The sequence below is a fragment of the Pogonomyrmex barbatus genome, unplaced genomic scaffold (assembly GCF_055798465.1).
Source record: "Pogonomyrmex barbatus isolate J1 unplaced genomic scaffold, ASM5579846v1 scaffold1, whole genome shotgun sequence".
Taxonomy (NCBI): Eukaryota; Metazoa; Arthropoda; class Insecta; order Hymenoptera; family Formicidae; genus Pogonomyrmex; species Pogonomyrmex barbatus.
In genome coordinates, this window is record NW_028297098.1 from 26,405,860 (window position 1) to 26,433,297 (window position 27,438).

At 41.6% G+C, this 27,438-nt stretch overlaps 1 protein-coding gene and 2 long non-coding RNA genes across 9 annotated transcripts in view; 2 read left to right on the forward strand and 1 right to left on the reverse strand.

The window, feature by feature from the left end:
• Window positions 1–27,438, reverse strand: part of LOC148938307 (uncharacterized) — a 203,865-nt gene that overhangs the window by 130,875 nt on the left and 45,552 nt on the right. The window lies entirely within an intron of this gene.
• Scgdelta (sarcoglycan delta) overlaps window positions 1–27,438 on the forward strand; it is a 187,968-nt gene that overhangs the window by 111,384 nt on the left and 49,146 nt on the right. For 2 of the 5 annotated variants that reach the window (XM_089083594.1, XM_011646957.2), the window contains exon 3: window positions 12,882–12,940. The exons of 1 other annotated variant lie outside the window; for it this stretch is intronic. In XM_089083594.1, the coding sequence (XP_088939720.1) occupies window positions 12,882–12,940 (59 nt within the window). Of the gene's footprint in view, window positions 1–10,377; window positions 10,630–12,881; window positions 12,941–27,438 lie in introns of those variants that run through there. 2 more of the 5 variants (XM_089083604.1, XM_089083600.1) reach the window with 2 other exon arrangements.
• The window catches only part of LOC148938308 (uncharacterized), a 28,159-nt gene continuing 15,817 nt past the window's right edge, over window positions 15,097–27,438 (forward strand). Inside the window, exons 1-2 of the long non-coding RNA XR_016140983.1 lie at window positions 15,097–20,077; window positions 20,190–20,232. This is a non-coding gene — a long non-coding RNA (uncharacterized LOC148938308). The remainder of the gene's footprint in view (window positions 20,078–20,189; window positions 20,233–27,438) is intronic.

Here is a 27,438-nt window from a genome sequence, read left to right on the forward strand (position 1 = left end):
TATATTAAAAATAAAACCATCAGACGCTCTTTTAAAGTATCTTATCGTTAAAGTGCTAAATTATAATATGCTATATTAAGCCAGCGTCATTAAGTGTAGAAAGTATGTAGGGAATAATTTCAAAGGAGATACGAGAATTTATACTCGGTTTATATATGCGCTTTCTTCCGCGTTTCTATCTCTTCGAGGGAAAAATGTCAACCCGTGCACTTTCAAGAAGCTCGACGATGCAGGCGCGGTATGAGAATTACGCGCGGTGCAGCGAATGCCGATCTCGTGGAAGAAATTCGCGCGACACTCGTGAGATACCCCGGCCCTTTAAAGGAAGATCCTCACTAAACGCGAAAAGGCCCTCGATAAGCAGGCTCGGGACGTTAATGCGAAACTGATCGAGGGAAACGACATTTTCAGGGTGGTGCTACGAGAAGACGCGAGTCGCCTGGTATTTTCCGGCGAGTTCACCCCATTAAACATTTTTGCTATCTCGCTGGGATCTGCTCGAGGGTAGTCGCGGTGGTGAAGAGACGGAGGGAAAGAGGAGGAAAATGGAAGAGAGAGAAACGGACGCGCGGGAATCGAAGATGGAAGAGAAAGAGAGGAAGGAGAGAGAGAGAGAGAGAGAGAGAGAGAGAGAGAGAAAGGGTGGAAACGAGAGCGAGGATGTGGTGTGGGGGTTGCGAGAGCTGCTTGCTTGCTAGCTAGCTAGACGTCGGCACCTGTTGCTTTTACAGTCGACCCTACTTTCTCTCTTCTTCGTCCTTTCTCCTTTATCGACTTCTCTGTCTCTCTCTCTTTCTCTTGCTCTCTCTTTCTCTTTCTTTTCCTTTCTTCTCGCGTGCTCTTCGTATCACGTTTTTCCTTCATTCTTCTCTTTCTTTCTTTCGTGTATGCACCTTGAGTCTCTGACATATCGAAGGGAAAGAGTTAAGTGCTCTGAGAGAGTAAGATGATGCGTCACTCAAGATTTATTTATGCAATTTAATTTCATCGGAACGAATTGTCTTCCTTTAAATTTCGTCACATGATCGACTACGAATGCTGATCTACGTGTGCAATTGAACGTATCTTCTCTGCTTGAGAGATTCTTATTTGAGAAATTCTAATGTAATCTATCTTACGATAAAATCTTTTTATCTGTAACGCGAAAAACATACATCTCCTCCACAAATCTATTTTCACACAAAAATCCATCGCTTCATATAAGACCATTCTTTTAGCCTCAAAGGTAGATGAATAACAATTCAAAATTAAAATTATTTTGAGAAATTTAATCAGATCATAAAGTACAATTTAATTGTTCAAACAATTATCACTAAATTTAACGTGAAAACGTATTTCATCGACGAAATGAAAATTGACGCTTGAGACGACGTGATAATTGTCATCGATATGTGGCTCCGGTGCTCGCAATAATATTGATACAAAATCGACGAGAGGTGAACTCGCTAGAACGAGATCGCCCGCTCTTTGCCACAAGCGTGGCAATAATCAGGTGTGGATCTTCGTATCCCATATCCTGGCACACGACACGTCGGTATCTGCCATTTAGCGGCGCGAGGCGCCAATACGAAGGATACGCACGTACATACAAGCGACATACCATTGTGACGTGGCTCGATCATACGGCACCAGCATGTGCCTCTTACTCCTGGTTGATCCACCGCCGCTCATCTCGACGGGGCGTATTTTGCGTCCTATCCTATATCGCTTGCGAGTCCGATGTCAGAGTACACTGCGAGAACACCGACGGCATTATGTCCGTCATTATCCTGTAATAACAACCCCGATCGATAGGCATCATCCTATTAGAATTAAGTTTGTGTTATTAGAAGTTAAGTTTATGTTACAAAGGTAAACAACGTTTCGCAGAATCCCGTAGAATTGCTGTTGCAGCGAAAGCATTCCCGGTGAAGTCTACAAGCGACTCATTTCGCGGACGTTTCCTGAAAAGCGTGCGTTAATACGATTTGTTAACGGTCTATTAAACCCTTTACGGAGACAATTCGCGATAATTTTGTACCATTCTAATTGGATCGGAATGTAAGAAATAAATAGTAGGTAAATCGAATTTCTACTGATTAAGATTGTTTATATTCTTTCAACAATAAAACTTTGTATCTATCATTTTTTCCAACTATTCTTGATGTAATGGCAGAAATCGTTTAAATTAAAGAATCTTTTGCATTATAACGATATGAATTGCTAGATTTTCGATGCATAAATATATTTCAATATATTGAGTGCAGATTTGGTGTAAAGCAATCGCAAGGGACCCATGTCGCCGCGGCGAATCGTCGATTATTGTTCTTTAACGACAGAATGTAATAATGAGTATGATCTCTCTCATATATATATATATATATATATATATATATATAATGTGTGTGTGTGTGTGTATGTGTGTGTGTGTGTGTGTGTGTGTGTGTGTGTGTGTGTGTGTGTGCGTGTGTGTGTGCGTGTGTGTGTGTGTGTGTTGTATGATAAAATGTATAACAAATGCGTTATGAATAATATTTCTTTTAAATATTGTATACATTTTATCATTGCATACATTTTTTCTATTATTGAACAATTTGTAAGAAAAAAAAAATCACGATTACTGCAATTTTTTTCATAAATGTATTATCTCTAATTAGAATTATACAAACATACATGAAATAATCCGAGAGTAAAAATAATATTTGAGACCTTAAATTTCTTTTAAATTTTTTCCTAAAAATTAAGCATTAGCAAAATACACGTTTATTTCTGGAACTCATTGTTCGTGATATGTCCTTAAAAAAAAAAAAAAAAAAAAAAAAAAAAAAAAAAAAAAAAAAAAAAAATCAGAAGCGTTACTCGTGCAGGTAACGCTTCTGAGTTATATTCCCGGTCACCGGATATAATGGATGGCGCAAATCATCGATCATCGTCGCTTAATAGCCCGACTCGCACTCTAGCTAAAAGGGGTCACGTCCCGCTTTATACAAGACATATCCGAGAAAAATCGTTGTCACTTCTAGTGTAACAACCAGGTATCCTTTTGTGCTATAGGATCTCTCCCTGCCTCGCTTGTAAGTTTCGTTGAACGCACAGGTTTGAAAGTTCTGATATATACACAAAGTAAAGAAAAAAAAATTGCACGAACATATCGATTGTACTTTAATAAATAATATATCATACTATTTGCATGATAATTTTATGATAAAATATAAAATATTTAATAATATTCGTTATTAAGCCGATATTTCTGAAGAACACATTAATTTAATTTAATTATAAGGATTAAATTTTTCTCTTCATGGTTTTTTTAAGATAATATATATGATATTATATGAATCATATGTAAAAAATATCATTATCCGTCAAGACTGAAAATAATTTATATAATTCTTATCAATAATTTTCTGTTTTAATGCATATTTTATTTTTTCACTTTTAACGTCTATCTTTTGAAAATAATTTAAATCTTTATTTCAAATGTTACAAGTTGCGCGAGATCTGTGTAATGAAAAATTTTTCGCTAAACGTTTACGAATTGTTTTTTGTTAGAAATTATAGGAATATATTATTCTCGATAAGCTTATTACAAGCATGTGAGGAACGCTCACATCTCAAGAAATAATAACATAATGACAGGGAACGATTTCTTGCTCCTGCCAAATAACAATATGGCAATTTTATGTATGCGCAACGCTGCATAATACAAATATTTAACACAACACAAAATATGAAGTATTCAATTTTTAATTTTTCAAGCTAATTTGAATGCATATATACTCTATGCTTCATTCTGCGGACTCATTATCGTTATTTAAAATATCGATTAATTTTATTGGAATAAGAAAACGTTTTGAAATGAAAATATTGTTAGATCCTGATTGATAAGAGAATTTGCTTTAATCTGATTAATATTTATAAATCTATATTACCAATAGGTATTTTTAACTATTATATATAAATTGTTTCTTCCTTTTAATCACAATTTGAATATTTATTCCATTTAGGAATGAGGAGGAAGGATTATTAAATCTATTAAGAAATAAAATTTGTTTAAATTATATTAAAGAAATTATTTATGTAAACTAATTTATTATGATTGCTTATGTTATTTTTATCCAAGAGAGAAATAAAGTTGTATGAATCTAATAAATTAGAAATTATAATTTTAATAAATTTATTAAGAGAAACTTCATTTTAACTTCTTAACTTTACTTCTTAACTTAAATTATAATTGCAAATATAACATAACGAATATCAAAATAATTAATAAAACCAAAATTATTAAGTCATATTATGTCGAAATTGGTTTCAGTCGACTTCTTTAGCAAAAACGTAACGAGTCTTATACAGGCATTATTATAATTTAATTCATTATATAATTTAAATTTATTTAGTTGCATTTAGGATCTGTGAATCTGTTATAGACTCTCCTTTTATATTTTAGTCTAGTGAATAGTTAAATGTTCAAGCGAAATATTATTTAGAGCTTGATTTAAACTAAATAAATAAAGAACGCTAACGAAAATGAATAAATAAATTTAATAAGTATAAATGGCATCGCGAAATAATTTGAAAAATAATTTGACGTCGATAAACATCTATCTCTTTTTAATATGCCGAAAGAAAAGATCTCATCATGCTCATTTGTCATAAACGTTAATAAGTCGTGTAATTATTTCCGTCTCTCCTACGGTTTGGAGCCACCCTAAAAAAATCGTTCGTTTGGTGCATTTCCTTGTTTGTCCAAGGAAGCGAAAAGAATCCAATCCACGGCACCTTTAAATCTTCGCGACTCCGTTGCTATCGAAATAATCTGGAGAGACCGTGAGCTCCGTTTCTCTTACCTTTCTCTGGGAGAGATAGCGAGCCGAAAAGGGGAGAAAGCAATCGCGATGGGGTCGGAGGCGGTCCCTCGTGGAGATTGAGAGGAGATCGCAGCTATGAGATAACGGCAGCCGCGGAGCAAACGAGTTTCGCCGAGTTTGGACAAGACTTTAACTGTTTAGGTGCGACGGCATGCAGGTCGCTTCGGCTGAAAGTGACTGCCGCGGCTGCGTCGTTGCTCGCGAAGCGTTATCTGATGGCGGCGAGCTTAGCCCGGGCGTAAAAGTGTTGACCCGCCCCGTTGCGACCGACCCCTAACGGACGGGGGAGGATAAATACGTGAATCGTTAGGAGTCACCGGTTGCGCGGCACGTTCCGCCCGCGATTATCGCGATTATTTCCGCGAGCATGCGAGATCTTGATTTCATTTCCGCGCGAAGAATCCACCACTGACTGAAGAATGAGCGCGAACGCGTCTATCGCCAACGAGAGCTCCAGGGATATATAAAAAAAATCTATCGTGTAATTCTCCAGCCTCGTAGTCATCGGATAGATTTGATCGTGGATTCAAATACCTCGCGATTCGTGTGAAGAAGGAATCACAGTCAGATTTCGGAACAGTCAGTTTCGTGCGAGATTCTCTGGGTCTGGGTGAAATGAAAATGCACTTTCCGCGGCACGCGAGCGTTTGGAAAATCTGCCCCGACTGCCGAAATCGATATTCCGATTGCAGGAACACTCGGAAAACGATTTTTCCGATGCGCATAAAAATTCATGCCGTCATCGGGAACGGTACGAGCGGCACGTAACGACGATCGACGGATTCCGATCAGCGTCAAGTCCTCGTGGCGCACGTACGCGCCGTTCGATCGTTTATTTCCGTTTCGCGCGGCCGGCGGATTCGACGGCGAAACGAGACTCGAGATAATCCCAAAACTCCCGCACAATTCCGTCAGCTAAACTCATTTTTCACCCCGCCCGGGTCTTCCGACGGAAGTCGCCGTTCATGCCCAGCCGGCTTAACGCCTCCCAGGTAGACTTTCGCGAGCAACGGCCGACAGATAGCGGCAAGAAGACGAAGGGAGAGAAACGAAGAAGGAAGAGGCACGCGAGAGAGAGAGAGAGAGAGAGAGAGAGAGAGAGAGAAAGAGGCAAGTGAGGAGTTGCACGAAAACACGGCGAAGGACCGGCGTGTTGTTGGCGAAGAGGAAGAGGAGTCACGATGCGGCTATAAATACACGCGCCACCTGCAGCTAACGTTCACCGGCTAACGTACAGACCGGAGACCGAGCTGAGAGAGAAAGAGAGAGAGAGAGAGAGAGAGAGAGAGAGAGAGAGAGAGACGGAGAGGGAGAAAGAACACTGCGTTTCGTTGCCAGACTGTAACGCGAAAGCGTGCACGGAAGTGGCTGTCGCGCGCGTATCTCAACGCTGCGACAACCGAGCTGGGCCCGTTCGACAGACGGTTCGCTCCGATCTCGTTTCTCCGAGCTGTAGATCAACCGTGATAAAAGCGACCACCATCTCGGGGACGGATGAAAAATATATTAGTACACCTATTGAAGCACGTTCTTTAAACATTGCTTCATCTTTTTGGTGGCCTGATGCTTTATTAGGCACTTAACTCTTAGCAAAGCTACGAAATTGCCGTAGCCAACTGTCCACCAGACGGTTGGAGGCGCGCGGGAGCTAAGAATATGACATATCCATTATGTTTTAGTCATAATATTATTCTTTCATCCTCCGACGAGGTTTGTACTTTCAACATAGACTTATTTTTACGCGAAGAGCACGAGAAAGAGATAGAGAGAGGAGAGGGAGGAGGGAAGATGAGCACGTTCGGAAAGGATGTAATTCAGTTGTCAGATAATAGAGTCGTTCGAGTATAACAAAACGGAAACAAAGGGTCGACTGCGTTCCTTATTCTAATCAAATAAACGGCAAAGTCTAAGGGCATAGCGAAGGTGGAGCAATCAATCAGTGACGGGCGCAGTGCCAATAAGCGCGCTCCGGAGTTTTCTATTAACAAGATTACTTCTCTTTCAAAATTCGAGAATTCAGATGGTCGTTTCCGTGCGACGACTTCCACGAAGCGGGCGGAGATTGAAACGCTACGATTCGACAGCTCGTCGTATTCGAAATATATACATACGTGCCGGCGAGAACTCGCCGGTCGTCAAAATACGACACCGGAAGCTCGGCTGTTTCCATCGGCCGGCAATGAAAAGAGACGAAAAAAGACGCTGCGTGCAACGCGAGATAGAGAGCCGTTGATGAGACACACCTACCCCTAGCACGGAAACATCGCTCCTTTTAAATCCGACACCCTTGAGCGTGTGTTTTAAGCAAACTAATACCTATCGGATATATCACGAGCGAAAGGAGGATGACCAGCGAGATGAGGATGGGAGAAAAAAAATGGGATGTAAAGCGCCGCATCGGGTAGAGAGAGCGGCCTCGCACGCGGCATAGGGATAGTTTACTACGAGCGTGTTAATTAAACAAAAAGCCATCCCGTATACCAAGCTAATTAGAGAGTAGCTCTCTTACTCGCGCGCGTTCTCCGCTTCAAAAAATATTTTCCGCTACATATTTTCCTGTACTTCGAGCCCTTTAGCCCTTTTTCTACAGCCCTCCTCCTTTTTCTCCTTCTCATTTCTCTTCTATGTACAGATCCTCGCTCTTATTATCATTTTTTTCTCTTTTTACCGTGCCTACTTCATTCTTTTCTTTTCGCGAATTAGCAATATTCGAGGCTTTACAGATGTCAGTTTTCGTGTATGTCAGTACTCGTCGGTAACTCGCATAGTAAACAAATCTGTAGATTGAAAATGGAATAAAACGGACAGAGAACGATGAAAAGATAGAATTTTGAAAAAAGAAAAAATACTGATCAACACAGTTTCCAATTGTGGAATAAAAAATATGTTACAATGGTAAAATGGAATGAAAAAGAAATAGTTGACAGTATTGTGAGTAAATATAATAAAATTGCATATTACAAAGGGAAGTATAAAAAGAAATATGTTGAACGTTTATAAAAGACGCAAAACATGTTTTGTAAGTTCAGTTTACGTTTTTACAGTTTGGCAAACTTCAACGTAAAAGTAGTTCCCACGGATATCGAACGGACTTAAAAATGCAAAGGTATTTAATCAAGCGATTAACATTACATTTGCCCGAATTCTTCGCGAAGGTCTCCGATTTATTAAAACGCACCATTTAAGTGACGACAAGATAAATCGCGAAAAGTCGTCCATACTATTAATCAACGAGAGATTTCCGTTTACCGTGCCAGTTTCACGACTCGGAACCGCCGGAACGGACGAGATATATCGGCCCAAGCGGCCCGGGGCGCCTAATTGAAAATAGGTGCTTTAACCTAAATGCGCTGTACAACGGGTACGTTTCACTCGATTTAAGTACTCAGTTTGGCGGCGGTGGCAGATTTAGGGCGCGAACGGAGTAACCGCGATTAGAATCCGCTAACGCGGCCGCAAACAAACATCCGCGAACGGGCACACGAGCGGCCATCCGCCGAGCCTGCGCCGCTCGAGATGCGGCAGGAGGAACGGAGGGAGGGTGGGTGGGACGGGGAAGGGAGGATCGGGGTGAGAGAGAATCGGTCGGAGTGAAACATCTGCGATCGGATTAACGGCGGACATCGGCAACACTTCCGGATGATTAGGCTGATTCCACTATCGATCCTAAGTCCGCGCTTACAGCCGCATATCGCTCAGTATGGAGTGTGCAGCAGCCTGCTGCTGACAATTCGCGGCTACAGAGAAGACGACCGGATTCGTCCCGTTCGATCTCTCCTCTACCTACCGAAAATCCACATCTAGCACGTACAACATTACACAAATATTTATTCGCGATGGTCGCCCGTCTTGTTCTCCCGTGGGAATTTCTCTTGAGACACGCATTAAAGACGATGAAGCTACTGTTGATTCTCCATCGCGGAATTTTCTTCCCTTTCTATGCGCGTCGTGTTTGCATAGTTTGATAATAATCTCTCTACATATATATATATATATATATATATATATATATATATATATATATATATATATTTTGCTACTACTCGGAAACACTATAATAATACGAGATAATAGAAATCTTAATATTATTTGCGAATATTTAAATTGTGCAACATCCTTTTTTAACTAGTACACATTCCTTTATGAAACAATTATCTGATGAAGCTATTTTTATTCAAATTTTGTAAAAAATTCTCTGAAAATTTTCTTTACATTTTTGTAAAGAAAATTTTCGAGCAGAATTACATATCTTTCTCTCTGCAAATGTGAAATAAATTTGATTACCATATGAAGTTAATTAGTCAGTTTTAGTTCTTTCTTATTTATGGAATTAAAAACTCCTTCTAAATATTAGATTTAAAAGAATGCTGACAAAAATCAAAAACTTTCATAAAATAATTATTTTACTATATAAAATTTTTATCCTTTTATTACATAAGAAAACATCTAAAAATCTAAATTAGAACTTTAATACCCACAAAATGGAAGAAAAATCTTTTAAGAAATAATTTTAACGAAAATTTTCTGACTTGTGATGAAATTCTTTGAAAATTCTCTGATTTTTCCAGGCAGAAAAGCATCGTTCAAGAATTCCAAATTTTTTTCGAATAACCGATATTTTCTTTAAATAATAAATTTGGATCTTTTACAAATACAAATAGCGAATAATAAATAATAGGCAAATTAAATGCGGTACTTTTTCTACACAACGTAGAAAATATTTGGGCTCTTTCGAGCGTAAGCACACGGAAAGCGGCTTGATGTTCTTTGATACTTAACGCACTACATAATCGGGAATGAATCCATGGCACTTGGCGTAAAGAAAGGTGATGGACCGTGAGAGAGCAGGAGTGCGTAATCCCTCGGGACTTGGAGGAAAAATAACGACGCGGGGCTGGTAGGTGAGAAAGAACGGAGCGGAAGGACGATGCGGAACGCTCCGTCCGCTCTGTCGCAGCGCCGTATATTCCACCGTGCTGGTGCGGTTATACACGCGACGCCACTTTAACCCGGAGTCCAACCCCCTTCACCTCACCGACCCCCCCGCGTTCCTCTCTTTCACTCTCTGTCGCCCGAGTAAGCTATAGACACGAATCTACAGACCAGTGTATTTCGGTACGGAGGCACTAGACCTCGGTGGATGGTGTTTTCCTCCTCGCATTCCCATTCTTTGTCCTCCTTTCGCTTTCCCGATCCCCGGCAAAGGCCGACAAGGGGGAGAAGAGAGACAGACAAATGGCGAGGGAGAAGGAGGGAAAGAGGGCGAGAAAGAGGAACGGGGAGAGACTTCTTCTCGTTCTCATCTTCTTCTTGTTCACTTCTTCTTCTTCACATTCTCGTCTCAGACTTTCCTCTCGGAGGGGGGAACGGATGATAGTGATTCCCGTGCCAAGAGCTACTCGTTCGGGCCAACTTGGCCGAGGCACAATCGAGTGAAAGTCGCGTCGCGTCTTTCGCCAAGGGGTGGGCTTCCGGAGCGCGCGTGAGACAGAGACGAGAGAAAAGGGGAGGGGAAAAAAAGAGGACGGAAAAAAAAAAGAAACACTTAACTCGAGCGGAGTGAAAGTCGGAAGCGGTAGAAAATAAGGACAAATTGACTGTCCCCCGGATGGATGGAATGAAGAATTCACTTCGGTGCGGATTGCGCGGCAGAGGCGACGGAGAATAGCGGCGAGAGTACGGTGACTGAGTGCTGATTTTAGATTGTGAACGGGATGAGACTTACGAGGAGCAGACGGTCGCTACTCGGGGCTGCATTGCGAGATAAATGTTCGCGCGGTAGGTAAGTCGCGAACGAGTGATAAACCGATAAGCGGTCCGATTAATCGCGGCGTGACGACTGTGGTGGAGGGGTGGTGGGAGGAAAGGTACGATTGATCGGCCGTTTCGGAAAGAAGGGTAGCAACGCCAAACGCGATCGCGATTATTTACGAGCCATAATTCGCCATAATTCATTTATCGGAAAGGAAGAATTTAGATCCCTTTCATGCAATTCTCAATTGGCAGAAGCCATCAGATGCTCTGATTGTGCTTGTGGAGCGGTAAATTTCTGAATGTAACGAAAGGTTTAGGTTTAGATTTAATTGCGTACATATCTACGTTCGATTGTTCCGCTGATTAATATCTCGTAACATGATATCACTCCGCAACAGATGTCAAAGCTCACGATTGTAGCGATAAAATCGACGCGATCAAATCACCGCGAGATCGAGCAGTCAAACGCGCTCGACAATCATTTATTTTAATTGATCGATCAAACTGATTTCCAACTTCGTTAACCTACGGTAATAGATAGATTGCGCATACCGCAATGTATGTACACATATACATATATATATATATATATATATATATATATAGTGTGTGTGTGTGTGTGTGTGTGTGTGTGTGTGTGTGTACACATACACACACATCATACATAATTAGACATAGTTTTAAATCAATGGCCATCGAGCGGTGACGGGAACGTCCTTTCATTCTGGTTCCAGAACTGTTCAATTTCCGCGAGTTGATTGAAATGAAATAATCATTATTGTTCGTACCATGATCATCTACGATACGCGGTTCCATCGCGCGCCGCAACGACCTGGTATTTATAATGACCATTGTTTCCAAACGCACGAATTTCCATAACTGGTAATTCGATTGTCGCGGTGTAACCGCGTTTACAATTTGCATTTGAGAATAACATTTCCTATGCACCGAGTTCTGTGATTAACTGACCGACGGGAAGAAAAACGAGGGAGAAAAAAAAAAGAGGATATACCCAATCACGGCATCACGGGCGGAAGCGCGATCGCGCGGAAGGAGATTTGCCTCGATCGTTCTCGTCTTGATAATCGCATCGCGCCGATAACGATCGATGACCCGTCGCATTCCGTCTGAAACGTAATTGCATCACCGATAACGCACAGCCGCCCCCGCGCTTTAATGTTTGCTTTCCGGCGAGCGGGACGATAGCCCGAAGGGGCATCCGTGAACCGCCCACGCGTAATGAAGGAATTTATGACGCGAATTGCTCGATGAAAATATACTACTATCGCCTCGCGGTAGCTGAGGCCCCACCGCTCTCTTTCTCTTTCTCTCTCTTTCTCTCTCTTTCTCTCTCTCTCTCTCTCTCTCTCTCTCTCTCTCTCTCTCTCTCTCTCTCTCTCTCTCTCTCTCTCTCTCTCCGTCTCTCGTGTCGATATGTCTTTTTTCTTCCTCCGCCGCGTTTTAATCGACATAAATTCTAATTACGTCGTCGCGCGGTGCATTTTCGCGAAATCCCTTGGATTCCATTTGTTGTCCGAGTTGTTACACGCTCTCGTGCGATATGTTGCTCGCGAACTAATTCGCACCGCCGACGCTCTGGCATAGCCATCGCCGTCGTCGTCATAACTGGCCGTTGTTTCGGCCGATTTATTAACGGCCGACGCACGTGTTCACGAGAAGAGAGTTTCTGAGAATGTTATTTCGCGAACGACAACACGACGACGGCGACGACTTACCCCGGGGTGTCGTCATTCTGACGGAATTAAGCGCCGCGCGATATATATACGTCGCAAAGACAACGGGATGGCACCCGGATAGCCGAAAATCCGACAACGTCGACACGATGAACGACGATTGGCCCGGTTGTGTGATCGGGGTTAATCTCTCAACTGTCATCGCTTGTCTGAACGTGAACCTGATCTGAGCAACTGCTGATTGCTCTTTCTCCGTTAGCTTTAATGCTGGCTTTATCTCTCATTGGAAAATTCAGAAAATTTTAGAAGAGATATACAGCTATATATTTTGAACTCTTTACGAACTATTCCTTTTCATCCTACCTTTATAATCGCGTAACATATTTTACGCGGAATCTCCTTTGGGCTCGTTTAAACAAATCTTTTTTCTTTTTTTTTTCTACCACTGACACGGTTTTGCACTCCCGACCCCTAGTTATTGTTGTGTAGGAGAATACGGATAAAATCTGCGAGATTCTTTTGCTCCCTGTTAGTTATGAACCGCGAGAATCGGGGTCTTCATTACGCGTCTCATTCTTTGTTGCAGACCGGAAACAGTTACAAATCGCCAGAGGAATCGCCGCACACGGAACACGGCAGACTGAGGTGAGTGAAAACAAACCGCGCGCCATTGCAGGCGCGCAACAAAGCCGAAGAAATAACAAATGCAACTCCGGCGAGGTTATTACCGCAGAAAAACAGGTACTCGGATAAAAATACGCGAACCGGTCTTTCGCGATGATAAACCCCCGCCCTTCCATGATGATCAAAATGCCTTTGGAAAAAGCAACGCGTGCTTTTCAAATTGCAAATCGTAATTTGCCGCGATACATATTTACAAAACGATAGATGGACACGCATGGAAATTGATGATTAATCTATAATTATTTCGAACCGTAGGGAGGTAGAGGGAGAGAGAAAGTGGGAAAGAGAGAGGGAGAGAAAAAAAAATGGAGGAGGTTTAATGGATCGGAAATAATTATAACAAATTTCCCGCGTCATTTTTCCAGGTTCAGTAATTAACCGCGAAATGTAGCCGGCAAGTAGAATACTGCTAAGACTGACGTAATCTCGAGTGCAGGTGAATCGCGCTAAGTGTCCGACATCGAAAGATAAATTTCAGAGATGGGCGGTTTCCTCGACGATGCTGCACGCCGAAATGCGATTCGTGACGCGTATCATCTCGTAAGTTGCACGCGGAGTCAACACTAAAATTACTAGGCGAATTCTTGCGATACTTGAGACTTCGCCAGGTCGATGTCGCGCAAAATACGCTTTGCAAAAACGAAAATCCCAGCGTGCGTCATGACGTGAGACGAGGCGAAGGCTCTGACGTGGCGGAGATCGACTTCTAATGCGGATGCGCAGTTGCCGTCGTTAATCCGTGCTGGTGATTACAGGATGCGATCGTTCTTCCGAACGACGTATATTAACATTTAGAGCTCACCCGCCAAACTTACGCGATTAAATAATCCATCATTTGTTTAACAATGCTCGAACGGCAACCGATCGTTGGAATAACTCGTGACGCTCGGTGATGTTCATAACCGCGCAAAATTTTAGGTATTACGGGATACAAAATTAGCCGATGAGTTTAACGCCCAAATATCTTTTTTTAAATACTAATATTATTAATTAATTCGGGAATGATCGATTAAATGGAATGGATTGTGAGCTTGATTTGTGGAGGTATCAAATAACATGAAAATACTAATCTCCGATGTCAAATGAAATTGAAATTTAAACGGGGACACCCCGAAATATCCGTTTCATAAAAACGGCGGATAGAAAAACTATCATCGCTTCCCCGCGCATTTTGTTAGCGCAGGTGGAGGGATTTCGCTGGACTAAGAAAATCTCATCCGCTATATGTTCCATACGGTACCTCGTGATCACCGATATATTCACGTCTCGTAACCGTGATATCCGTTCCTTCGCCTGTTCTAAAAATGCGGTATCCCGTTTTGTATCATCACCTGCCAGCTCAACGTGCACGCTTTACATTCGAGTTCGAAATTCATCAAATTCATCAAATTCCAAAATGCATTCTGTCACGTTAAATGTCCTCGCACGAATTTAACGTGTTTCGTTATATTCCCCGATTTTTTATCGGCGCAAAAAATGTGGCATATTTTAATTCAATCTTCGTCTATATTCGTGCAGCCAAAAGGTTTATTCTCTCAACTAGAAAATAATTCTTAAATAGCGATAGAATATTCGATATTATTAGGAGCGCCGTATATTTTATTACATTGAGAAATTATTAAAAGAGACAAGGATACAAACTGCAAGAGAATTCGTCCTCTGGAAAATTTATCGTGACCAAAGTCGATTTATTTTGTACGAAGGGAAGGCAGCGCGATTGCCGAATATTCATGTGTCTGGCATGCAATTTTCTATCTCTTTTTTTTTAATAATGCAACGATCGAAAAAGTTAGCTGAACCGGCTGAATGAACAATCAGCAAGATCTAAAATCGATTGACAGCCTGTCGCACGTGCGGCGCGCTTTTTTCCATTTCCGATTGCCGTATTATGCGCGCGTGACGCTAGGATTGAGCCAATCCAAAATTGAGCCGGCACATTAAATCTGCCTCGTTCGACCGAAATGCGCATCCATCTTGCGTTACGAGCGACCGCGCTATTTTCCGCTCGATTGCGATATTTTTAATGGGGAATCGGAGCGGTTTCGTGTCGGCGGTAATGTAACTTCGGAAGCCGGAGCAGACGGGAACGATTATCTTTCATTACACCTGCGATTCCCAGGTACAATGTGTTCTAATTAATCGGCCCGCTTGAGGAGCATAGAGATAGAGGATGGAGCGTGCATATCAATGACGGATATATCGCGCCTTTTTACGATTACCGGTTCCCGCCGGTAATCGTAATTGATATTATTACGGAATTAACGATGTACCGATTAAATAAAAGTATAGAGTGATAATGAAGAAATACTAGACTTGTCGATACTTGTGAACGGCAAAGATAAAGTAAATATCTCTCATTTCATATTTTCTCTTTGCTACCAGATTCGACGATGATTAAAGCTTAAGTAACCGCGAGATAGAAAAAAATAATAGAAAAAAAGAAAGGAAGAGAAGGAGAGTTATATTAATTCGCCAGAAGATAAATTATGCGGGAGATATTGATGGAATCCTGGATGAAGAGTGTTCCTATATAAATAATTTCTCTCGGAATATGTGATTTATAATTTCAAATTGGACCGACATTCGACGCGGTAAAACGGCCTTTATAGTTCATAGACGACGTCGTTAACGGCGCTCACGGCCGTAAGAGCCGAAGAATCAATATTGTTCGAGTTCGTCGTATCGAAAAGGACAGTAAAACTTTACGTTCAAATTAAAGGAGGAAGAAAGTACTGTTATCAGACACGCGGTAAAATACCGCGGCCGTGGCTCACTATTATGGTCGTCGACCACGTGATAAATGAATGAATGAAAAAACTTACTCCGCATTCTTGCCTCTCCGTTTTTTTCGCGCGAAAATCTCCCGTCGTCCCTTTCTCCGCTTTCATATGTAAACTCGACATATGACGGAATTAATCGGTCGGTCGATCATATATTCTATCCCGATATCGCGCAAATTTTATAAAATATCGATATTTGCGCAAGAATATTTCTTTTCGTCAAAAGAGCGAAATGAGATAAAGAAAATATTTGATAATCCGGAAAATTCCAAATCTTCGAAATCGATTGATCTATGATTTTTCGCTTCATGATTACGCGAGGAATGATACAGCGAGGATATTTGGTTTCTCTCTGACTGATTTCTGGTTATATAATAATTTAACAATCGTGGTGTTGCTCGTCGGGCAGGACTGTTTAGGCGTACCTACCATCGCGTTATCAAACCACCCCATTCGCGGGGTATGTGAATCGTCCGTAACTTCGCATCGACCGCGTTTATACGCGCGTTTATACATTCTGACGGGGAGGCGAGGGTGTGGGAGGAGGGGAGAGGGAGAGCTTGAAACGCACGAGGCGTGAAACGCCAACTAGTGCAACAACCACCCGCGAGTCACAAGGTGCGAGCGTGTCAAATTCGCGGGCCATATTGCGGTATTGCGGCCAAAGGCGCAGCACGCCGTCAGCGCTTACGCCTGTTCGTTATACAAATCTCTCGTTTGTATTCAATCCGCTGACGCTTATTTTATGACAGCGTACCCGATGCGATTTCCCGATAATCCGAGTCACTCGTATCCTCGCATGCGGCTGACGGATAATCTCTTAAGTGCTGCACAATTTTCTCACACCTTGTAAGCCCCGCGTGTCGTGAGATTTTTATCTGTCGTACGAGACGAACATGACGGGAATCGTCATGTGTTATTTTCGCGCTTGGACATCAAGTACGAAACCTGAGTCTCTCGAAAACATGAATTTTATGATAATGTATGTCGTCCAACGTGTTACCATCTCGTAAAAAAAAAAAAAAAATAACAAAGTTATATTTTAAAAAAATTAAAATTGTTTCTTTCTCTTGTGAAATTGTATGACGCGATAAAAATCTTTCATTATTATTTTCTCAACACTGATTACACGCGAAGATAATGTTGCACAATTAATATATCAAGTTAACATATCGCGAATGAATTCGCGGATGAGAAAATACGCCTGACGATCTCTTGATTCTTTGAAAGTTATAGTCCCACGCCAATGTACGTAATTGGCTGCCGACGCCGCGAACTTTTAATTGGTTTTAGCCGTACGTTTTGGCTTCGGTCCGATGATTTTTCATCCTCATTCAGCTGGAAATCGGTATCAAAAATAATAAGTGATGTGCGGCGAACGCGGATAGACTCTCGCGGCGAGATCAGACTAATCAGATTTTCGTGCAAGGAACACACGCGCGAGGAATGCTACCGGGTTAATTAATGCCGCAGTGCCAATTATACGCGCGTGCACATAATTAATAACGAAATATTAATGACAATGGGCAGCGTAATAACAACTAGAAAATTTACAAATGCCACTCGTCGAGTATTAACGGATCATCATTGATACGATGGCCAACGGACGAGACGATAATCATTACGAGGCTTTTGTTGTAATAACGGGATTATCATCTCGTTATCAAGTGGTGTTTTTCAATTCGCGATCGATCGATGGATGGATGGATGGATGGATGGAAATTAATGAGTTTGCGTGTGCGCGCGCGCGCGCGCACGTGCGCTCTTATCTGTGCTACTCGTTGATTCAGGTAACCAAGAATCGGTCCTTGAATTCCTCTCCAAAGCCGAGTATCTGTCTGTAGATGCCTCGAATCGATCGATCAGATTGAAAGAAAATACCGTTATATTATTTCAAGCATCATTTCACACCTTCGATAGCCTGCTACATCTTTTTTCTCTTTTGATATATATATAAAAGCACTGCTAAGAGAGTGCCATATTTAACGCTACAGTACTAGAACTTCATCGTATTTTGTTTAGATTTTACACCTTACACTAATTATAAATTTATCACTATTGTAAATTGTGAAAAATGTTCTAGACTGCATTATATATTATTTTTTCTAGAAGAGAAAATTTAATTTCTCTTTGTTTTAGTATCGCCATGTGATTTTATATCATGATTTTTGTGACAACTGTATGTACACAGAATTTCGCCCTATGAAGAATAGAAGCTGTGTAAATCACTGTCGTACTATCAGTCACTGACAAACACGTGCGATTGTAACACACATTTTCTGTAGTATTTGCCATATACTCGGTACAATATAATTGAAGCGTTCAAAAGTTTTTGGACTCTCGCTTGACACTTTACATCTGTCGACTGTGTTCGTGAGTTCATATTTATTTTGCAAAGTTACGCACGACGATATTGTTTCATCTATCTGGAATTGGAACCCTGTTGGAATACGTTTCCCGCCCCGAGACTGTTTTAATTAAAACGCTTTAATTTTGGAAAACTTTTGGGCTAAAACGTAAACCTATAACTCGACATCAGTAACGTTTGCCGCCACTATATCAGAAAATTCTGTCATGTAAACTACATTCAATATACATAGAACGAAAAATTCACAAGTGAGATATGTCAGAAATAATTAACTGTATGAAACTATAAATACGCGATTTATAAAGCACGAATTCCATCTTATTTACTCGGTAAAAGAGGTGGCGATAATCTCCAATATAGTCGGACCGCGAATCTATATTGCTTGTCATAAATTTATAATTTAACAAGAAGCTAAAATTAGCGAAAGCACGCGTTTTATTGCCGCCGCCGCCGTCGTCGTCGTCGTCAACAATGCGAATACTGCGGGACACATTTAACGGGATTAGCTCTCGAGTACGCCTGTCTTCTGGCTCATCGCCAACGCAAACACGAAGACTTTCACTTTTACATTCGAGACTTCGTGATTTTCTCTAGTTTTCGTCGCGTGATAGATCGAGCATCGACCTCGAAGACCAATCCCAAGTTTTGTCAAGATGACACGAGACAGAGAACACCCTTGTGCAAAAATGTTTGTCACATGTTTAAAATCCAGTTTGCGTATGCGTGCTCGTATCTAATAATAAAACTCGAAATAGCTCATCGAAATTGGCTCGAAATGTTCGATTTTACTCGCACACGCAAATATTTTATTTGACAATATTACCAAATAAAATCCATGGACAAAAATTTCAATGAATTAGAGATTATTTGAAATCTATCTAAAATCACTTTTCGCTTTTCGACAAAATCGAGAGGAGGAATAATTTTTATAAGAAAATAAATAATTTTCTATAAGAAAATTTAAGGAAACACTGATTTTATTCGATTTAGTTAGGATTTTACCTGATTGAGTTTATTAAGAATTATCTACAGAGCGAGTCGACAAACAATAAACGCGGAAGATGTTTACCCATCGATACTTCGACCTCGTGGCTTGCTTCCAAGTTAAACTCGACGACTTTCCCTTGAATACGATGTCGGTATAATAGTCTCCGCGTCGTAGAAACTACGGACGTGAGGATGAACAAAATGTAAGCTCGACTATACACCGACGTTGCTTCAAGTCTAACAAGCATAAATGACGTATGGTAATCGGTTGCCTTCATTTTCGCCTTAAAACCAATATGTTTAAAGTCGTGCGCGATATTTAAACAATATATATATCGTCTTTAATAGAATATCTTTTAATAAAATTATATCGTAAGAATTTTTAAATTACGATTATTGCCCATAAGAATTTTCTTTCGAGTCGCTTTTCCACAATTGAAATGTTAATAAAAAGATTCACACTTGTAATTCGTAATAATATCAAACAAATATCTCATATATTAAACAGCTTTCTTCAATATAATTCGAATATCTTATTCTGTTATTATCGGACTATCACGGTCGTTGTGTATCGAATGACACAGGCCCGATAGTCACCAGGCTCGCCTCGCCGGAGCGTATCCAATTTCCCTAGTGGCGCGATTTCACGTCGGGAAATAGCGTACTTCGCAAACAGCGAATTTTTACGCGGCAAACCAACCAGCCAGCTAGCTAGCCAGCCAACCAACCAACCAGCCAGTCACCGTGCCGGCTTTTCTCCGGTCCGGGAAACTCGAGAACTTGGCGGATAAACTCGCCGCACGCGCGACGTCGCGTGAAAGGACGCCGGCCTAGCTTGGCGGTATCATCTCGACATAAAATATGGATTATTCCGGATATTTGCATTCGGCAAACAAGTCGACGACGAGTCGTGGCGCAAGTTTGCCCAAGTTTGACGGGGAACTTTTTCTCCTTGCGGATCCGGTAATTATCGAATTGTTTGGCGTCTCGAGTCGTCAATTCCGACGGAACGGCACTTCTAATCGTCGGCCATCGATCGATCATAAATCTTCAAATTTTCACGTAAATTTTCCAGCTCCCTGGTCGCAACTCGCAACTCCTTATCGAGATTAATTACCGTAAGTATTTTCTTTAGAATCAGCAGTAATCGGTAAATTATTAGCCAAAATATTACCTTATTCAAAATATCAATTTCCCAACTAGACGTTGAATGACACAAATTATTCGGTCGCCGGGCGGCGGCGGGAACGGAGCCGTGCTATTATTCTCGAAATTTTTCAACGTTTAGCTGTCTATTCATTCGCACGAGCGCGAGCGCGAGGGTCTCTGGTTGCCTGCTAATAGATCGGGATCGATTTGTCGGCGGCCGTTCTCCGCGCGTCGATATTAATCATTTTAATCGAGCTATTGTTCGAGCGGGCGAGAGAACGCCGGAGTAAAGAGCGATTACGTTAAGCCCTTAATCGATTGCGTTACCGTTATTCGAACGATCAGCATCATCGTCGCGATATTATTATTCGGAGCTCGATGGTGCGTGCGCGCGCGCGCGCGCGCGGACGGACGTGCGGATTGACGTTTCGTTGTTGACCGCGGAATCACGCGAAATTTATATCGGCGAACATATTGTCGGGCGGCACGGCACGGCCGATAGGCGATAGGCGATCGAGCATGTCGAGGAGAGGCACGGAAATAATTGTTATTGCCAGCGACAAGCCACGTGCAACGTCCACGAGATTCCATTACATGCGGCAGCAGCGCATGATTTCACGCCGCTTTCACCCGTCCGAATGGAAGGTCCGATCTTTGACCGCCGTAACAATCCGTTCCTCTCCCATCGCTCTCTATTTTTGTATACGCGGCGACACTGTTGGCATTCGTGCTGTACCATTCGCTCGTGCTTCGTCGCGCGGTTTACACGCGAGAGTAAAAGCGCGTATCGTGCTAAGCGAAGAGATTAGAATGCGAATTCCCGGCTAAAGTCAGAATTTACTAATAGCCCATGGAGAGAATTGTATATATCAGTGCCGTTAACTAGTTGCTATTACGAGATGTAATGCTATTTGCAATTTCTACATACAATTCGGTACCGCGAGAACCCGAGTCCTAACCAGCATCGCCGATTTTCCAAACTTTGCGTAAATTTATAATGCGGTCAGTGAATTCCAATTAATTTCCTTCCTGACGAACCACCGTCCATGCCATGATATATTTAGTAATAAACGGACGAAACTTTAAAAATGTCAGTGTTACTATAATCGATTCTAATTACATGTACAATGTAGCGTAAAATAAAAATCGAATAAAATACCTTTCCCTTCGAAATTTCTCGTTAAAAGATTATTTCAGATAAAGATAATCCAAGCTTAATAAGTAATTCTTATGTTGTCATTTTCATCAAATTTTTATCATTATCTATTATATCAAATTATCAAAATTTATTTAATAATAAGTTAAATAATTTGATATTTTATTGGAAAAAAAAAAAATAATATTTTATTTTATTCGTTCTATTTTTTCCATTGACATTTTTCACTTTCCCGCGTCTCTGACATACGTGGAGGAAACGTCAATACATACGTAATCGTGTAGGTACTGATTTTATTTGAACGTGAAATTGTCAGTCGAGATGTGTGCTCAAGTCGGAACAATGTGGAACACTTCCGAATACGTCGAAACTGCAAGTTATACTTTTGCCACGAATCTCCAATTTTCTCCAGCCGTAGGATTAAATATTCATCATCCAAGGCTCGTACCTTATATTTCAAGGTATAGATGAGATCGGAAGAATCACAGCTACGCGCCGGCATACATACGACTCGATTACATTTCGCATGCAAATCACACAGAGTAATCATGATCTCGCGCTAAGGCATCCACCTGTTTCTCTGACATGCGCTTTCTTCGATCTTCTTCGACCCTATACACATCCCCCCCATTCCATGACACTGAGATTATCACATTCATTTCTGTCTATACGCGCGTGATTGTTTCCTTCCTCTTGACGATATCTGTTACTGTTGGAATAAACTGTGAAAGAAGAGTCCGATGGTGGATTGCAGATTTCTTTTCTTAGCTTGCTCGTGGTCGCGTATAGAAGAGAGAGAGAGAGAGAGAGAGAGAGAGAGAGAGAGAGAGAGAGAGAGAGAGAGAGAGAGAGAGGGAAAAATGTAAGGTAGGCGGATGGGACGGGAGAGATGTCTTTGCTCGCAAATGGACTCGGATAGGTGCTTTGTGCGAAAATGAAAAAGTCACGAAGGCGGAAGGTAAGGACGTACATATATACGCATAGGCATAAATATGTGCGCCACGAGCGGGGGTAGACGAAAGGGGGAGGTGAAGTAGAAATAAATTCGTTGCACCCCGAGGACCGATATGATACGCCAAGAAAATATAGTACCGCCCTGGAAATCGATACCACTGTCAACCTGTCCGCATCCCCCGCCGCGTTGTGGAGGATACGCGAAGAAACGGTTGCGAGGAGCAGGAGCAAGTTTCATACTATCGTTATTCCGGCGCGAGATGATGACACGGAACTTGCGACGCCGAAGCAGCAGTTGCTTTCGAGGTCTTCATTTCACGGCTGTCGGTAGCGATAAAATGATAGTCGAAAAAAAAAAAAAAGGAAGATAGAAGTAACAAAATTCGTTCCAAATTTAATCAAATTTAATTGAAGATATTTACGTTCGTGTTTATAAAAGAGACGTGAAATTTATGATCGTTATAATTCGGGTAAAAAAGAGGAAACGACGTGTTTAATCTCTCTTAACAATTTTCAAAATATTATGTCACGCTTCAAAATATTATTACACGCTACAAAATTCGGCGGTGGAACATTTACATATGTTATATGTTATATGCAGCTTGGCCCAATTCGGCTAATATAAATCGGAGGAAACATTCGGTCGTAAAGAAAATGGAGTTGTCATGAGTTCCGTGCGCGGAAGAAAGAACAGGAAGAATTTGTCGCCACTCGAGTGCCATTTCCTTGGCGGTATCGGCACGACGGGCCGTTTGATAACCCACGTTATGCAATCGCCATTTTAGTATCCGTCCATATGTCGTGGGGCTTCACACACGACCGTATGAATATGCAATATTTCTCAACTCCGCGGAGAAGTTACGCGTTGCACATTACAATGTGTACATAAATATGTATATAAATATATACATATATTATACATATATATGTATGCGCGTATGTATGTATGTACACTTCTGAATAAAGCAGACCTTTCATCTCCCGTGGCATGACTGCATGTGTGCATGTATCTTCCTTCTATGCCGCGCTTACTCACGACGGAGTGCAAAGCGAGAAGGGCGATGAGTTTTCGCCCGCGGAGGGATGACAATACGATTATTTATCTACCTTTGAAATCTTGATCCTAAATCACGCCTGAATCTCGGACTCGACCCCGAATCCCGCGACAGCTATGCTACGCTCTGCCCGAGAAAAGCCCTATCTTTATCGCACGCTGAATGCGGCCGCATAATTCCAGATTTCGTTTGCCTAATGGGTGCAGCACCATCAATGTAAATCTGGGATGAGCATTAGAAAATCACACTCAAACGTAGGTTAACGTGAGGAACAGTTGGCTTCGTACATAAACGTCGACTAACGTAACGTTTACCCGTGAAAATCAAATTTTTATATCGATCTACCTTTTTTCGCGTGCTACAAAATGTTCTGCATAACCTGCAATAAACTCTGATTTATCTCGCAAAATGTTTTAAAATTGTTTGTTTGGCTATCTTGTGTGTATGTGTGTACAGAAACAAAAAATTTCGCGTAAATCGAGGAGCGATTGCGCGTAATGCTGTATGGATAAAAATCTATATCGATTAAAAAAAACTCTCTAAACGAAACTACCCAAAAGATCTGATAAAACTGTTTATCCGGCACGGCGCGGGGGACATGCTTCGACAATACCTTTATATCCTCAAATAAAGAGATCACAGTGGAGGAATCGAGCCGAGAGTGGAAAAGGCGAGACAAACTTCACGTTTCACCTGACACACCGACAACCGACGCGTTCTAGAATTTCGCCTGTCGCAGGGAAACAGGGCGCACCAGGTGCCTGTCCTCGCTACGAAAACCCCGAACGGTATCGGTCTCGGAGACGGCGCACACTCGTCTTCCGTCTTTCCGTCTCGATGCACAGTCGCGTTACTTCTCGTGCTCTCCTGCGTTTGATCAACCCTGGGCTTTTTACACTCACAGCAATCGCTGATCGTACAAAGAGACGTTCCCTATTTGTCTCCGTTCCCCTTCACCGTTTTGTCGTTCCCGACGTGGAGTTCTTTATTTCTCGCTTTTCTCCGCCTACCGGCTCTCGAACGAGCAAGGGGACATCTCGTTCTGGAAATAAAGGGTCTCGCGAGGCAGGAAAACCTCAATCAGGAAACACACCGGGCGACGTCGTGAATATTGGAAAATTGGAAATCGGTTAGCCCCAACATCCGTCGACCGTGAATTCTCGCTTAGTACGAGCCCGGGGCTCGCTTTTCTCAGCCCGACGAAAGACTGGTCGTGAAAGTGATTCGCGATTAATTATACTTTCATCTTGAATTTGTACAGCTATTTACACAATGATCATGTGTCACGAATTAAGCAACACAATTATCATCTTATTAGCGACTTTAAAGATACAGTTTTGCATATACATAATTTATTTAAGTAACGTCTGTGTACCTTATTAGAACCTTATATATATCTTTATAAGAACCTTACGTTCTTACGTGTAATCATGTATATTTTAACTGTATTCCTTGTTACATTACACGAGCTCTCAGTTCTCGTGAATATGTATACATCGCAGGAATGATACTGTAAAGTTAGGGAAGGCAAGACAGAGTGGCCATTAGCGAAGTTGTAAATAGATTCCATCTCGAGTTATGCCAATAGCACGAACGAAATATCCACAAGACCCGACGAAAAATTCTTGGATACTTCGTGAAGTTAAGGCGAAATCGCTCAAGATATTCCGAGATTTTTCTGCCGCCGCGCGCGGCGAAGATTCTGTTTCGTAAAAGCCTCCGGATGTATCCCGCTTTCGTAAGTATATAAGTTCGTGTTCGATCGATAAAGCGGCTTCGCCGCTGTTGACGAAAATATACTGTAGAAAGTGGAAGTAAAATAAATGGGATAGGATCGCGATGCTGCGCACCGACGGTGCAGCCGTACGAAGAAGGAGAGAAGATGGATACAAGATGCACAGGATCATTGCCGGGAAGAACAGGCTCCGTTAGATTTATTCCTCGTCCCTATCGAGACACGATCGTTTATATTCCCTGGAATAGATATTCGCATCGGGTCCCATCTCGTGTCGTACTTCTCAAATGCGTGTTCGCCGTATGCCACGATTCCCGAATACGACGCGTACGAGAAGGGCGGATGGGACGGGAACGTCCTGGGAATTGGATGTTAACACTCGTCCTCGACGTTCCGTGATTTGTCGAGTCGCTCGACTTTCGATTGCCTGCCGCATGGATGACTCATACGACGTGAACAAGTTTTCCAGTTTACTAATACCCCGGATTTGTTGATTTGCACGCCTTCGGATCGCGACATTAATTTCTTTTGTAGAATTTAATAGTCCGTGTTAAATGATAAATTTAACACGTTATAATTCAACGTTTCTAAATATTCAAAGAAATATTTAGTTTATGTTGTGTTACATTCAATGTAGAAATATATATGTAGTAATTGCTTATTTTAATAAATTGTAGAGTGCAAATATTAGAAATGCGAAAATGAGATAAATGAAGATCGCAGCATCAGAACAAATTAGAAAGACGAATTAATATTTCAGCCAACACTCTAACAAGCCCTTATATTACAATATTCCAAGCTTAAACCCAATTTTGGTCCAGACGGATAGCCGCCTCATTATACAACCTTTAGCCACGGCTATTCATATGCGAACTCGACTTTGCTCCGAATGGAGATATACGAAACGCAATTGCGGCTTGAAGCAGCACTATCATATCATTCGAATTGAAATACGTATATAGCATACATTTTTTTTCCTATATAATTATCAATCGTTAAACTAGGATTTTACGGTCACGCAAAGAATTAATGAAAAATGTTTTAAACTAGAGCAGCTCCTCTTAGATTCGTAGTTTGCATAATTTCGTGTTCGATCGATTGTCCGACACGAAGGAGACTGCTCTTATGGATCGCAACAACCAAATACATTTATGATGTGGTAAAGGGACACGTGCGTCGATGATGTGAAAGGGCAAGAGACGAAAGGCTCCCGCGGGTGCGCATTATCATCCCGGGGCATTACCCCGGGTGAAGGTACCTTGTTCGTGGAGTGCCTTTCTTGTGTATGCACACATCCCTCACTATACAGCACTGTACACGTGTACACGAGCCACATAACGCGCGATTTCCATGGGAATGCGCGCCAGCAGGGTTGAGTTTGCATCCGAAAGATAACCCTGGACGGAGCGTAGTCTTTGTGTGCGCTCGGTTTACATCGATCTACATATCGGTCATTGTATCGGAACCCGAGCATCTTCGCGAGAAACTGTCACCGCTGTTAATCTCCGTTGCTCTACTCCGGCCGCCCTTTGATTCGGTTGCAGCGCTCGTTCATCGGTTGATTCGTTCAGTAGTTAGAGTTGACTATATAGTCAGACATACCTCCTCAATCGCTATTGCGAGCTTGGAGTATGAACATATTTTTTTTTTCACGTATGTGTTTTTTGTATTTATGATTTTATAACCAATTTTATTCATTCATTTATTTCTAGCTTTTACTATCAGTTAAATTATACTATTTTAATTTTATATGGCTTGAATATTTCAAAACTATGTAGTTCATACTATATACGTATAAGTATATATTATTTTATTAATACTTAACATCTATAAATAATATTTAATATCTATTAATTAATATCTATGAATTAATACTTAACATCTATAAATTTATAATATGACGTTCGGCGTTCGAATACCGATATGACAAATACTTAAATATCCGGAGCGTTTAATATCTGAAAACACTTTTTACGCAGATATTTTATTACGCATTAAAAAACCATTCGCGGCAGAGTATGTACCGCCATTCTTCCCGCACGTTATTGCAGGCACGGCATTTTTTTTACCGAGCGCGGACGATGGTCAGAGATAAATACTCAGGGTTCGAATTGAATCGTGCACCCGTCGTTTTGTACGCGAAATAGTTTTGCAAGCGCGAATGGTAATTGGTGTTTATTTGACGTTCGGTTTTCGTGCGCCCGAAACGGCGCGTGATGCGACGGCGTGTGAACTTATGAACGTTTTGGTTCGGTTCGCGGCACCGTGTAACGAT